This window comes from Amblyomma americanum, chromosome 7 (assembly GCF_052857255.1).
Source record: "Amblyomma americanum isolate KBUSLIRL-KWMA chromosome 7, ASM5285725v1, whole genome shotgun sequence".
Classification (NCBI taxonomy): Eukaryota; Metazoa; Arthropoda; class Arachnida; order Ixodida; family Ixodidae; genus Amblyomma; species Amblyomma americanum.
In genome coordinates, this window is record NC_135503.1 from 115562377 (window position 1) to 115577519 (window position 15143).

Below are 15143 nucleotides of genomic sequence, written 5' to 3' on the forward strand. Positions count from 1 at the left end.
TTTTAAATATGACATTGTAACTATACGGAATGTTTTAACTACACTTTTTAAAAACTGCTCACTTTCCTAACCCAGCAAGAAAGCAAAGAGTTCAATGAAGGCTGGCTGCAAGCGATTTTGCACCTCAGTGTCCAACTCAGTTAATATGACTGGCATTTCAAGTTGAATGGTCAAAGCTAAGTCGCTGTTATCTATATGGAGCTCATACAAACAAAGGGCACAATGTGGCCATCTACATGTTGGCCATCTCTGGGTGGGTGTCAGCTCGTTTTCTATATTCAAAGGTGCACAACACATTAGTGATGAAACTGGCAAAATGTCGACAGCTGCATTCCTTGAGGAATGCAGCCCCAGCCATTAGTCGCTGTGATTGCAGAGGAAGCTACAATCAAGTTAATACAGGATGCTTGTAGTTAATTTAGTGATAGATTTTACAACTAAGCTACCTATCTGATAATGACTATCACGACCAGTTGTAACGGCCTGAACGTTTCTGAATTCGATTCCATGCAACCCCTGCAAATATACCAGCAGTAACAAGAAATGAAAGAGCATAAAATATCAACACAAGCAAAAATGCATGCATAAGAAGACTGGTTTATGGTTTATGGGGTTTAACGTCCCAAAGCGACTCAGGTTATGAGGGACGCCGCAGTGAAGGGCTCCGGAAATTTCGACCACCAGGGGTTCTTTAACGTGCATCGACGTCACACAGTACAAGGGTCTCTAGAATTTCGCCTCCATCGAAATTTGGTCACTGTGGCTGGGATCGAACCAATGTCTTTTGGATCGGTAGCCGAGTGCCACAACCACCGAGCCACTGCGGCGGCCACATGCATAAAAAAAGATAAGGCAAATGCATACACCTCTGAGGTCACTCTTTAACATGAAGATCACCAGCTTGGCCAACTAAGGGCCGATCATGTCATAGAATGCGCTGCCGTTAACTTCTGGGCACAACAGTAACATTTGACTGAATGGCCTGCTGATAAAAGATCAAGCAGAAATACTCTAGAAATGACTTTCCTTGACTTTGACAGCAAGAAATGAAATCAGCTCAAACCATGAGGGATTCTCATTCAGACTCTTTTTATACATACTTCTTCGTTGCAGAGTACAGCGGCTGCAAGCAAATAAATGCGCCAGCCATGATAGTCGCCATCAGCTATTTCCTTGCTGTTAGCAACCAAAGTAGCCACACTTCAAGCACAGAGCATATCTACTGCTTACAGTACCGACAGTCAAAGGTCAACTTGTCAAAGAAAGCACTTAGCTTCTGGCTTACGACACATCTTGCATAAGACCTGCGCACCTGTTTAAAAATCAGGAACCAAGGAAACCAGAATGGTTACTCAGTCAATGTGTATATATAACTCGCTTTATCAAAGCCAAAACAAAGCACAACAAAAGTAAATTAAAAATCTCCCAACAAAACGGTTAACATAAGAAAATAAAGCGATGCTTGCATCACTTGCACAATGTAACAATTTCTTGCAGCAAGAGCACAGCTGTAAACAAATGAGCTCAGACAATTCCCTCTCCTCATGTACGGGCGGCCAGCCAGTCACGTTAGTGAGTGGATATGTGCCCAGAAGCACGAGGCGGAACGCATTTTATTCAATAGCTCATGCATCACACACACAATGCGCACTTTGCTGGGACATCTAACAGTTCGTAACGAGAGAGCTTGCCTAGAACAGAGTCGGCAGGTTCACCCAGGCAAACAAGATCTGCTGAGATTCCAAAATTTCACCTTTGGGCAACAATGCCTGCTCCATTCACAAAACTCAAAAAGCCCAAATGTTCTGGCCAGCATTTTTGCTCCACAAGAGCAGCCATTGTAGGAACTAAACGTTTCATAAATGCACTTAATGCTGCCAAGGCAAAAACGATGCACTGAAATTTGCCGGTACCTTGGCAAAAATAAATTTCTCGTGGGGCTCACATATCCAATACACAACTTTTCTTGACAAACAGCTTGTTCACATTTCAAGACAACTGCCACAAGTACGTAAAATGGATCTCTGTACAATGCAAGAATTTCTACAAATCTGCATCGCCTTGCTACGAATGCTGCAGAAAAAATAACGATCACCCAACAGCCTGAGTTAACCGCCCTGGCCAATACAATTATTAGGGCATGACATTCTCTCCATCCATTTCATGCGTGAATGTTAAGTCACATCATTATCACCACCATCACAGCTTTGTTTTACCAATGAGGCTGCAAAACTTGCAGCTATGTTTACAGCAACAAGTGGCACATGTCCGCCGGTCTTTGCATCACAAGTGAGACGAGACTTGGTGACAATTATCAACAAAGTAATTATCATTGCACAACTCCTGGCATGGCACATGACAAAACAAACTGATGACAACAGCAACGAGAACAGTAATGCGCTGGAGGCGCCAAGGCTTTTGCAGTACTCGCCAGTCACTAGGTTCCCACACCTGTACTTGGCAGCAGCTTTCCTTGGCAAAGAAGGGAAGGCTACAAAGGTGGTGTGCATCCACCACTGGTGCCCTCTATGGAAGCTTCTTGTTACTAGAAGCACCTAGCAAATTCATCGTAATCAAGAAACTCTGCTTTTCCTTGACTTTCGAACGTTGAAAGTTGGGAGTTGTGTTAGAAATATGCCTTAAGTAACGAATACTGACAGTATGTAATGTTTTAAGAGAAAACTAATAACTGGAAGGGGGACTACATTTTGCTGTGTGTGTTTCGGCTCCGTAGCTTTCGCTCCATTGCCAAAAAAAGTTATCACGGAGTATAGAGCTTTTTTTCTCGAGTCACAATAAATAGGTGCACCATTAATAGGGTGGCCACTATGGCTGTGGTATGCCTCTGCAGGGCGAGTGTAACCGGGAAGCCGGGAAAATGAAAAAAAAAAAGAATCGAAAAGAAGCTTGCATCCGTTACCATTCATCGAGCATTCATTAGAATCTTTGTAATCAACAATAAGCATTTTTCACAGTCTACACAGCCAATGCATCTACAAATACTACTGCACTCTCGCTAAAGGATGCCCGGGTAAGCACACAAGACCAGAACAGCAGAGCCAGCATTAGCAACCTCAGGCAAGCAAGAAGTTTAAATGAGTGCCACTGAAAAGAAATCAACAATAAATTTCAAGCTGCCAAATGGACCGACGGTCAGACGCAGCATGTCACTGCTGAAATGCCGCACATTATTGCCTATTTGTCGGCATACTGCTCCCACCCTGTGCATAATAAAATGCATGCACCCACAAGTGCTGAGAGAGGATATTTTGGCAGACAGATGGAAAGCATCCTCCTCTTTTCTTTTCTTTTTTTTGCTCAACCTCCGTGGTTGCTCAGTTAGGCTAAAACATGCAGGGTCAAATACGGCTGAGCATTGCCATGACTAAATTTTTCCTCAAGTGCTGGTTTTCCCCACTGTATGCAGTGATGAAGACGTAAGAACTTCCAAATGTTTCACCAACAGCACCTGCTGGTACTGCGACATGTCACATTCAAACAAAATGGCATTTACCTGAACCCATGCACAAAAAATTACACAAAGGCAGCCATCCACCACCTCACCACCTGGCCTTCACCGCATGTGACGAGTAAAGATGGGCAGGCAAGAATAACGCACATTGCAGCTGGAGCTGGCAACCACTTGAAGGATCAGTTCACCAACAAGGGTGGTAGGGGATGAGGGAGAAGAGAACAGAGGGGAGGGTCCTAGGAGGAGGGGTCGCACGGCCTCTCGGGGCATGGCGTGTGAATGTAGAGCGGTTTCTCCGGCTTCGGCTCTGACGAGGGCACCTCCTCACAGATGTGCACCACGATGCCCGGCTGCGTGTCCGAGGGTGGGTGAAGTTCATGCGGCTCCCCTGCACACATGGATTCGCCAAGCCAGTTTTAGCAGTTTGTCCAGCACTTTTAGTTTCTCGTCTCAGTGAGATTAGAACTTGGGCAAAGTTGCCTTTCCTGACACCTTACAGCACTGTTTGCGGCCAGACCCCAAATACTGGCACCAAAGAAAACAGTCACTGGCTGGTGGAGGCGCATTGTTCAACTCTCTCTGCAAGTCCTTTATCCCATGACATGGTTTATGCAAAAAGCGTACAGGCGCTAAAAGACGGAGACAACACACACACAAGACAGGACTGGCGCAGCGCCTGTATGCTTTTTGCGTAAACCATGCCATGCTACAACCAACTAGCTCAAATGAAAATCTTGCTGCCTTTATCCCAGTTTTCCCCAACCCTTTTTTGTACATCTCTTCACGCACACACACACCGGCATTATGTCTAAACAAATTGATAAGCAGTTAATCATTTAAACTAACTAAACAAAACTGTCACGTATGTCCTAAAGGGAAGCTGAAGCACTTTTCCAGAGAATTTGAGTCGGCGCTGTCATTTCGTGTGTTCGTTTCCTCCTGAACATGAATATCATGCACAAACTGGCCAAGAGTAAGTGCAAAACAGCTTTAAAAATTTCTGACCGCAGCCTCACCCACACTCCAGCTCTTGTAGCCATCTATAATTATAGACACTGTAGACAAGTTCACGTTGTAGACAAATTCTGATGGTAGTCATCATCATGCAAGTGATCCGAGCAGAGCACTGTTGTTTTTTTAAGGGCTTGAAAGGGTTCCTTTTCACGACAGCAACCCACTGAGCTGCTAGGTTTTCTCACAGGAAGCACAGAAAGGTGACACTGCTTCGCCCATTGGTGTTCGTAAAGCTGAAAGGCTGCACACACCACTGGCATGACGAGCCCACTACTTCATTTGTGCTCGCACCGCTTGTACTCCTACTCCACCTACACACCTAAGGGGGCACGGCGACCACAATAATGGACAGTAGCCCATTATTGCGGTCAAAGGGATCCCTCACGAATTCCAGAAACAAGTGAAAAAAGAATTATTGGTATATGAGCACTCAAACGAAAGTCATTGCACTTGGAAAATTCAAAATAAAAAGATAAGATGAAAATGAACTTCACTCGCCCATTGCACTTTCCCAGTGCCAAGACTGGGCACTAGCAGTCAGAACCACGCCTTGCACAAGTACCTTGCACGCGCACAGGGCAGGTGCGATTAACTCCATAAAGGAAGCTCTCCTATGTTTCTTTGTTGGTAAGATTGGAGCTACCGCTGTTCGCCCCCACCTTCCCAATCTCGCCTCCTGCTCGGCTTTTCTCTTCCCATTTTTGCCAAAGCTGTGTCGACTGGCTTTTATTTGTCTTTTTTCGCTGTCTTCGCGGTGTGGTTTGAACAGCACCATTCACCTCCACATGAGTTTAAAGTGGAATGGAAAGTGCCACGACTAGCGTTGTTATTATTAGTTTTTGTTCGCTATCACAACTTTTTTTTTTCCAGTCACTGTTGCATGCGAAAAGCTTACAGCGCTCACAGGCATCTTTGAATACATTCAGTGGTTGTCCAGCAATTTCAAGTTCTGGAGAAATTTTTGGAGCAGAAAAATATTCATTTTGGAGCACCTTTGTATCAGAACAACAATTGTGGAGCAACCCAACGCAGCACGAACGGAATAAAGGAGCCACCGAGAAGAGTTTGTTATTAATGAGATCAGGTTCAGCCATGTGTACCTAGCAAGAAAAAAAACAGAAGAAAGGTGTGCACAGAAAAAAAGACAAGACGTTTTATTAATGCTGGCACTGTCCAGCACACAAGTGCAGAAAAACGTGCTTCACTAAAAGTCGAAAGGACACGTTCACTAGAACCATTCTTTTTTCTTGTTGGCACTATCTCAATGCTTCTTGAAATTTTTTACAAATTCATCAAGCTCACGAAGTGAATCAGAAATGCCGGAATTCCCTTGTTTCAACAAAGCATGACCTTGTTGGATCTGCTCCAATCTTTTGTTCTTCGAGGAGATACTTCTTCGGCCTTCTTCATGATGCACCCGACATGTTGCGCGAACATAGAGGAAGGAAAACTCGGGAAAGGCCCTCGCTATCCGAGCTGCATGCCGAAAAAAATGTGTTGGAAGTCACGCACTTTCACAAGGACTACTGCGAGTCTCTGGCCGACGGCGCAGCCAATAGTAACACTAGGGGCAGCAGACTCATCTGCTGCAATGCCTGCCCCTGACAGCGCCCTGGGTTGCCAACTGCGGAAACGTTTTAGTATGTTGCCAACTGAAAGCCTGAACGGTTACGAAAATAGTTGTTTTCCTGTGACCGCGTCTACTTTTTGGCGCAGCTAAGACGCAATATTGATCAATTTACCGCTTTTGGAGCAGAATGGTGCATATGGCGCAGCTGGAGCACCACTGCGCATTTCCCGAGTACTGGGCGCCCAACCAATCAGAAAGGCAGCACCTAATCTGGCTGCCACCTGATTTCTGCTGTCGAATATTACCGCTGCATTTCAACACTGTCGGCTCGATATGAACATTTCTGGGGAAGATTAGAATATTAAGTATTAAAAGTTTGGCGATATCCTTGGATGTTCAGGCATCATAATTTCCCATACTATGCCTCAAAAGAAGCCACGTGCTTGATTAAGATCACTTGCCCCCTTTAAAGGAGTGTAGACACCTAATTTTTGGGTGCGTGTTTTCTTGTTTGTAATGATGCATAAGGCATTATTATATATAGATTACCACCTGGTATTCTCCTATGACCGCTAAATAATCTATAATCAAATTTCTTTCTTGTGCTGTGTCGGTTACAGTTTCAACAGCAGAACGATGGCTGTGACGTCAAATAGTGGTTTTATGTCATGTGAGGCATGGAAAAACTGCAATATAATTGATGCTTCCACATTCATTGTCATTCTGGCTCTTGAGGAAGGCTCCCTTCAGCACTGTAGCGAATTAAAACGATGAAGCAGCGACTAAATTTAAGTTCTTCCATGCCTTACGTGAAACAAAGCCACTCTTTGATGTCACAACCATCGTTCGGCTGTTGAAACCGAAATCGAAATAGCATGACAGGAAAAATATGATTATAAATTATTTAGCGGTCCTAGGTGAATACCACGTGGTAATGCATGCGTAATAATGTCTTCCGCGTCATTGTAGAGAAGAAAACATGCCACCAAAATTAGGTGTCTATATTCCTTTAAGTACGGTCTGTACGGAAACGAAAAAAAAACAAAGCAGCAGAGCCACTTGCAGCTGATCCTGTGCTGCACACAGACTGGCAAAACACACAGAAGCAAGGACTTCAGTGGTGACGCTAAAGTGAGAAACTCCAATGATGACATCACTGAGACATCTTTCCCTGCATGCTTGCCATCCTTTCCACACTCTGCGAGCAATGGGGAGGAGGGGCCAGGACATCAGCACAATTTAACCAGTGAATATGGCACTCCTAGCAATCAAACCAGGAAAAAAATAAAAAAGTGCTTTCATGCATTATAAGGCTCATAAAACCAAACACCCATGATTTTACAAATTTTACGGACTCTCTAGCTTCCCTTCAACACCTTTGAGATGATGAGTCATGTAAATGCGAAAATGTACAAGCTACGCATCACACATAGTCCCACTAAGAAGGGAAGAAATGGGCTTGGGCAAAACTTCTAATAGGTACGACACACAAGCATTGGCCTATCAGAGTCCCAGAGTGGAGGCAGATTCACAAAGGAAACACAGTCAGGAACAGTGGCGAATGAGATGCACTGGTGTGGTGAATAAGTTTACAGCCGCACAAATTCAGGTCCAAGCTTAGCTGCGGACAGCGCTACTTGGACAGCAATCTGAAGTGTCCTCACAAGGGCTCTTTATGAGGAAGTTAGTACACATTTTATTGGGTGGACACCTCATAGAACACAATAAAAGAGGTAACATGACATAAGCCAGTCCTGAAAACCCTGTGCTGTGCTGCTTCCTTTAAGTTTTCTGTTATTTTAGGATTATTTGCCAATAACAGTGGGCCAGACAGAGAGGGTTCTATGACGCATAGGACTTGGTTTGGTTCCCAATTTTTATTATGATGATGATGACTTAATCAGCCAGGGCACACACCTGGTGCCATGCTGGCCAGAGCTGTGATGATGTCATAGTTGATGCACGGTTCATGCTCCTCGGCGGGCTCCCAGCCAACAGGTGGTGATGCGGGGGGCGAGATGAGGAACTGTCGCTGTGGAGATGGGGGCTGGAGGTGACCATCTTTTCCCTCGTCCGGAGACGAAGCCTGCAACACAGTGTTGGTGTCACTTGAGTGATTTCAGGGGCAGGGTTTCAGATCTCTCGATAAAAATGGCTGTGCCACGCAATCTTCGTTTTTCCCTCAAAGATATTTTATCAAAATGCCAGTGACAGATCAGAAATACTCAACCATTTGAGGTTCTCCCACTACAGTGCTAGCTCACAGTTACTGTGTGCGGGTGCACAATAACAGTTATAGTGAGTGACCCTACTTGCAAAAAATGACGTGCTTTTCCCACGGAAAATTTCTTGCTGAAAAAAGGGCGCCAGTCTCTCCCTTAAATCCATTCCTGAGTAGAGGCAAACAGCACTGAAGCTTTCCATACTGACAGCAGTGCCACAGCATAAACACTAGCGAGTGGAAGGCACAACCAAAGAGAGAACTGGGCACAATGGAAATTTACGTTTTTGCTGTAAAAGCAGACGAGGCAAAGGGGACAATAACGGTGTTGCCTTTCTGATGAAGCCTTACTGAAGGAGACCAAGAATCATTTTATGCAGAACCAAGCAAACAAGCAAAAACATGAGCTGAAAGCTAGAATAAGCCTAATGTGCACAGGCATGAGTAATTATGAACGTTTAATTAAGTCCAGCTCATCTTTTGAAGATGACCTAAATGTATCGAACAATGAGTTTTAAACAACCAATTTTCTTCGGCATAACGGAAAGCTTGTCATCTAAAGTGGCTGAATACATAGCGGTTTTGTTAGCAATGCTGTGAAAGATTTTTACCGAGAATTTTTCAATCAGAACATGCGCCTGCTTTTATGTATCCAGATGCTGCAAAACACAATCAGCGAGTGCAACGGCAATCCTACATTTGATAAAGTGATGTATAGTATGATACAACGAAAGAAATAGTTAACACTGGGCCACGGTCCGCAGCGTCCTGTATTACTCCGCTAAGCAATCGCAACAGTAAATGAAATCAGCTTTTTAACTTTTGGCTTTATTAAACAATCCAGGCATCAAACTTCTAGAGCTTAAAATTTTTTTTTGTTCTGATTAGCTTCTTGTTTAGGTAACAGGAAAAGTTTTAACAACAGGCTACATATTTCTTGTGGAAGAATTCTGTGTAGTGGCCATGAGTGTCGATGGACCTTCACTGCAGACTTAAGCTGCATCTGACTATAACATAAATCTAACCTGCCAGACAGTAATCAAACATTTTTATTATATAGAGTAGCATCCATCTCGGTCCATCCAAGAAATTCAAAACACTGTAGCACCATCTAGTGACAAAAGCTAACAGTACATGGTCGATGATGTGAAGGGAACGTTGCTTTTCATCAAAGGACGCACTTCAAAGAGCATAAATTACAATAAAACATGACAAACACTCCTAAAGAAAAAATAAAGAATACTGTGCACTTAAAGCAAATCAACGATATTTTACCGAGATGTGGTCACGTGATGGGATTACAGATAATGGCAAGGTTTCACCATAGGATAGCACTTCAGTTTCTTTTACGTACTTTTCAGCGCCAAATTAAAATTATAAATCCTTGTTTCTTCGATGTTGCAGTGCTCAATTGTCACAATATGCAGCACGGTCTTTTCATTTCCGCCATAATCTCGCGACACGTTTTGGCCAGTGGTCGGTCCCCTTAATGACGAGGTAAATCAAAGTTTTCCTCAAACACCGACTAGCAATGCAAAATCAAGTGAAACTTCATTTTATAGAATTCATACACACTGCATTCTGCATTTTTCTGTCATACAGTGATTTTGTTGAACTGCAGCTGACACTGCGTACCTAGAAGCCATTTCTTGCCATACAAAGAAAGCACCCTGCTTTTATTTTTTTCACTTTTCATTCTTTATTTGCAGCCATAAAAAAAAAAGAACACCTCACTGCCCTTTATCTTATCAGTTGTTATCACTGATGCTGGTCCAGGGGTAGAAGAAGTGAAAAACACACCAGCAGTCTGACCTGAGCAAAATAGCAGTTGAGAACACTCTCGCCAAACTGCAGCTGGTGGCAGTGGATGCGTGCCCGCGCCGCAGAGTCCGGACTCTCGAAGGTGACCCTTGCACGGCGGAAGCTGCGGAAGTAGCCGAAACTGGCCCCAGGCTCGATCAGCTCAAACATCTCCTCAAACTTGGCCTAGGGGGAAAAAAAGTTGTGCTATCAATTTTCACTTCACGGTAATCCAACAGAAAAATCAGGGTGCAGTAAATAGGAAATGGCAGCAAGCACAAATATTGTAAACCGGTAATAGCAAGCCAGAGAATACCTGCGATATGACAGCGACATGATTTAACAGCTGGTAGGTCTAGGTCAAGCACACTGCAGTGTGGCACTGCCTGTACGGTCGTTTTCTCGTCTCACTACGGTAATATTTTTGTTGTGCCACTGGCGTCGGGAAACTGCATCTACTTGTGAGGGATGGGACTAAGTCAGGGACAGCAGCAAGGTTGGGCCTTATCAGGTTAGCCAGGCAGCGCACAACAGGAATGCTGAGTCAATGACCATAATGGATGAACCAGTTTCGAAGCTCCCAGGACAGGACAATGATGAATGGCAGCACTTTATCATGAACTATTGCATGGTGGCAAGCCAAAGCACGTGACAACACGAGAGATGACATTACCCTAATGGCTGGCAAGGCATGCATAACCACTCCATCCCTGGCCACTGACAACACTATCCTGTAGATAATCTCTGTGGGTTTAAAAAATGGCAGAGGGGCAAGTTAAAGAGACTTTATAGTCTAGTATAAAGTGGGTCTAGATTACCAAGTTACCTCTCAAGAATGTCAAACGTGCAGATTTCACCAAGAACAGAACTTCAATGAAATAGAAAATAACATAAGCGTAAACATCAGGCACCTGTTGGACTCGCCACATGCATTTTCTATTATGAATAATGGTGATTTTGAAATGTGGAAATTCATTGCAAGTACCTTGTAAGTCATCTTTGAGAAACAATAACACTCAAATCATAAACCAACACAATAGACTGAGTGGCTTGGAATGACTTCATGAGGTGTATAGTGCAAGAAAAAAAAGCCCATCGAAACAGTAGAAAAGAAGAAAGCGTGTAGTGGTGTCATTACATGTGACTTGCCCAGACAGTTCGCATGCTGTCATGATGTCACGCTGGAGACCATAGAATACACCTACACTAAAGAAGTGCGACACTCAGGAGTCGTGTTTACAGTACCCCAAAAAAGAAGCAGTAACAGAATTAAGACAAAATAATACAAACCAATAATAAAATAACATAACTTAAGAAGAGAATAATCAGAAAAAAGTGGAATAAAATAATGATGCAATAATGATTCATACATGTTACTTCTATGAATTCTGCCTAAAGGGTGGTAAAAAGCAGGCACTGTTTCTTCCTACTTTCTTAAAAACCAGCGCCTTTGAAGCAATTTGAAAAAAAAAAAAAAACTACAATAATTGCCTAAGGTGGCCCTTTGGGCTAGCTAAAATGACAGAGTGAAGTGATACAGGGTGCAAGAGATGGGAAACAGTGAGAGACATGGACAGCGCTCTTATTATGTCGCATCTCTCCTGTACTGTATCACTTCACTAAGAATCAGGTCCCTTTTCAGTGGATTGTTCATAAATTGGCATATCTTTTATAAATGGGCATTCTTAATACCAGTCAGAAAAACCAATTCAAAGACAGTGAAAAGATAAGATTTAACATTTACCTTTTTTTTTTTATGCTAGTGATCTGAAGAAATGATGAACCAAAACTGCTTAAAAAATAAGGTCTATGATTCTGTAAATTTGAAGGAAAAGAGATAAAACTGCGATATTTTCGCCCTTTTTTCAAACAAATGGGTGATGTTTATTGTTGCTTCTTAATCCAGAGAAACTGCAAAAAGAGATTGGGCAAAAAGAGATTGGCATTTTTTTTTATCTACACTTAAGTGTGCCTTTTCCATCTAGCCATCTTGTAAGCGCTGCATATTGTGTGTTCATAGATAGAACATGAACTTGGCAAAATTTTTGCTCATTCTTTTGTGCAGCATTTACTCCTAGACTGATGATATACAGGGTTAATGTGACAACCACATGAAATAAAAAACACTAATAGAAGGGAAGAGCACACAAATAGGGAACTCTGCTACCAAATTAAATTTGGAGGGGATCTAGTATATCCAGCTTAACCCTGCAAGTTGATGTTCGAAAGAAAACGAAAGTTTTGCTAGAATTGTTCCAAGTTTCCGAATTTTTGTCTGGCAGCAAAAAGGATAAGGTTAACATCAAAGTATGCTGACTGGTTTAAGCATGTCCAATTTTTTTTCAAGTGAGCACTATTGAAATGAAAGAGTACAATCCAGGAGACAGCAGTAAAGTTGGCTGTTGATCCTGTGAGTTTTCTGCCATTTACTACAGTTCTTGTTAATATATATGCACACTTTCACTTCAAGAATTGCATAAAATAACAAAAGAAACATTCTTTTGAAGGAGATATGGAAATTCAGTTGTCATAAATTGATCAATATGGAGAATAAGTATGTCCTCCCTAAAATCATACATACAGAAAAACTTGTGCCAAGAGGTAACCATGGGGTGCACAAGCAACTTACTAACTTGTTGATTATATTTACTAGTGTTCGTGTCACACATCAATATTTTCCATGGCTCAAAGAGAGTGTTGCAGTTAGTTTCAACGAGTGTACAGGCTGCAAAAGAAGCAATGCTGTCTTAAAAAAAAAAGCTACTATCAATTAATCTATGTGACATGGCTCTCATAGAACATACTCAGAAGCCTCCAGCGCAGCAAAACTGGGAGACGTAAAACTGAAGCAGTCCTCAATGCCAAGAAACAAGCAACAGCACAGATAAAGCCCTCAGCAATGGAAGCCGGGTAAGGGGAGCCAAGGCCGTCGCTTAGCCAAACCCAACGGCCAGCCATTTCAGATTTGTTCAGCTGGAACATCACGGCGAGCGCTTCCGTCCCACATTTTTCCTTGACGCACCTGCACTCAAGCATGCGCTTTGTGGTGGAATCGGCACTTTCCCTGCTCACTGGACCTTGCTCCCTTAACCACCCTGGGCAGAGACCACCCCCCGGGGAAAAGAATGAAATGCAGCGTGCCTTGAAAGCACACATCCACAAAAGTGCATCATCTTCTGATGTGTGCAAACAAGTGCTGACCCATGGAAAGTGTACATTGCTGAAGCGCCTCTGCCGCGCCTGCTGCGTCACAGAAATCTGCTAAGCCAGCAGTGTAACTGAGCTTTGCTGAGTTTAGCTGAGCGTGATGATGTGAAGCACTACGCCGCAACACATGAAGACGGATGCTCAGGTGTAACCAAGAGGTCGGACACTGTGCATGCCACAAGCCTTCTTCTGCTGTTCACTGGTGATCGGCTCCACGAATGGAATGATGAGTGAGTGCTGTAGTAATTGATGGCTATATTGTAACATTACTGATATGCCCTATCCAGTTGAATTTCTCACTTGAGTACATGCACAACTGCACATAGGAGACTAGCCAATGTCAAAATCTAATGAGAAAGTTCAGCTTAAGCTGCAAGCAAGTGGCCTCCGATCCGTGCAGGATCCGTGCAGGCATTTCAGACTACTGAACTATCGATTGACGAAATCTAAATAAACATGTGATTTCATTCTTCCTTTTCCGAAACTAGACTTATTCACTGGACCATGTCTTTTATGCATAATCGTGGCCCTAGAACTTTGTAACCAAATAAGTTCATCAGGGAATAGCCGCTCTAGCACAGAAAAATGTCAGTAAGAGAGAGAAACTGCACGTTACGAACAAATAGGTGTGTTCAAGCTGTCTGGGAAGGTCAAGCTTACGTTTCCCGATCAGGCCCACTTACAACGAAAAAAAAAAATCAAAACAACCATTCGCTGTCTGCCTTGTGTGCTTCGTAATCTCGATATTCAGGTTAGTAGCGCTTCGTGCAGGAGCTTGAAACGCACGCCGGTACCACGCACCCGGCCCGTTCAGACTTCTACGCGCAACAGCTGTGCGCTATCTAATGGTGGCATCAGACTTGTAAAGAAGCCTATTTTCAGGAGCCTATAACGCAAGTCCTGGCGCTAATTCTCAACCCATAAATAAAGAAAAAGTACCCCAGAGTCGACATTTAAAAACCAAGCCAACAGCGATATAAATAGCAACTGCTCAATAATATGCAGCGCGATATGAACAGATGCGTAAAAAATGCCGACAATGAATGAGATTCGACGGATACAGTTCGTAACACACGAAGAAGAAAGCCTTGTAGGTTTTTGCCTAAAATGTAAGGAATCAAGCACTCGGTTGAAGCGTACAACAAGGCAAGCACATCCAACTCGACGAAACATCCACAGGTAAATGTATCGATGCTAGACATCTTGACCGTGGCAACAGCTGAAAGGAGCAGCCTTTCGAAGGCCCGACAGGCCACATCGATTAATTGAGTAGACTTCTCTCGCCGGGCATTTCAGATCGCTCCATGAGGGAAAACCTCGTACCTTTTGTTCCGGGTCCGTGAAGACGCTTACATCAACGTTGGTAATAATGAGAGACGTTGGTAGGTCAGACGTATCCGCCAAATCGTTCAGCAGCATTTCGCAGTCTTCCAAGGTGCTGATTCGGTGCCACTCTTCCATGTCGCTGGACGCACTGTCGCGGGTTTTCATACTGAAGAAACCTACTGCTATTTGAAGTGACAACAACACTGACGCTACTTCTCGGTATATCCGTACGGACGTCACGGACAGAGCATCACGCACAGCCAAAGGCGAAGCGCACGGCCATCACGCTTCGCGCACAGGCGCGGAGCAATCCAGAGAAATAAACCGGTGCCCCTTCTAGACAGAGAGAGAGAGAGAGTAGTAGTTGTGCGAAGTAGACCGCGCCATCTGGGCAGTGGAGAAAATGCGCTCAACGTTCAACTAGATTTACTCCAATTTCAAAAAGTGATCGTAATTCGTAGCCATTCTTTCCTTCTTCATGGATGTCCGGCAGTTCCACGGCCCGTAAAGGTCACGGCAGATATGCTGACAAC

The 15143-nt window shown here is 43.6% G+C and overlaps 1 protein-coding gene across 1 annotated transcript; it reads right to left on the reverse strand.

The window, feature by feature from the left end:
* Positions 1–1072: 1072 nt before the first annotated feature.
* sra (RRM_RCAN_like domain containing protein Sra) lies at positions 1073–14934 on the reverse strand. Its single transcript, XM_077632847.1, has 4 exons — positions 14608–14934; positions 10090–10263; positions 7974–8142; positions 1073–3860 (listed from the first exon to the last, which is right to left on the reverse strand). Exons 1-4 carry the CDS (start codon positions 14773–14775, stop codon positions 3709–3711), a joined length of 663 nt encoding a protein of 220 aa, XP_077488973.1. The 5' UTR covers positions 14776–14934; the 3' UTR covers positions 1073–3708.
* Positions 14935–15143: the final 209 nt, after the last annotated feature.

Coding starts and splice junctions, on each gene's coding strand:
- sra (XM_077632847.1), bottom strand. CDS start 14,775: ATGAAAACCCGCGACAGTGCGTCCAGCGACATGGAAGAGTGGCACCGA. Junction 8,143..10,089: donor TCAACTGCTATTTTGCTCAG/GTCAGACTGCTG, acceptor ACTGTGTTGCAG/GCTTCGTCTCCGGACGAGGG. Junction 3,861..7,973: donor TCTGGCCAGCATGGCACCAG/GTGTGTGCCCTG, acceptor CCATGTGTGCAG/GGGAGCCGCATGAACTTCAC.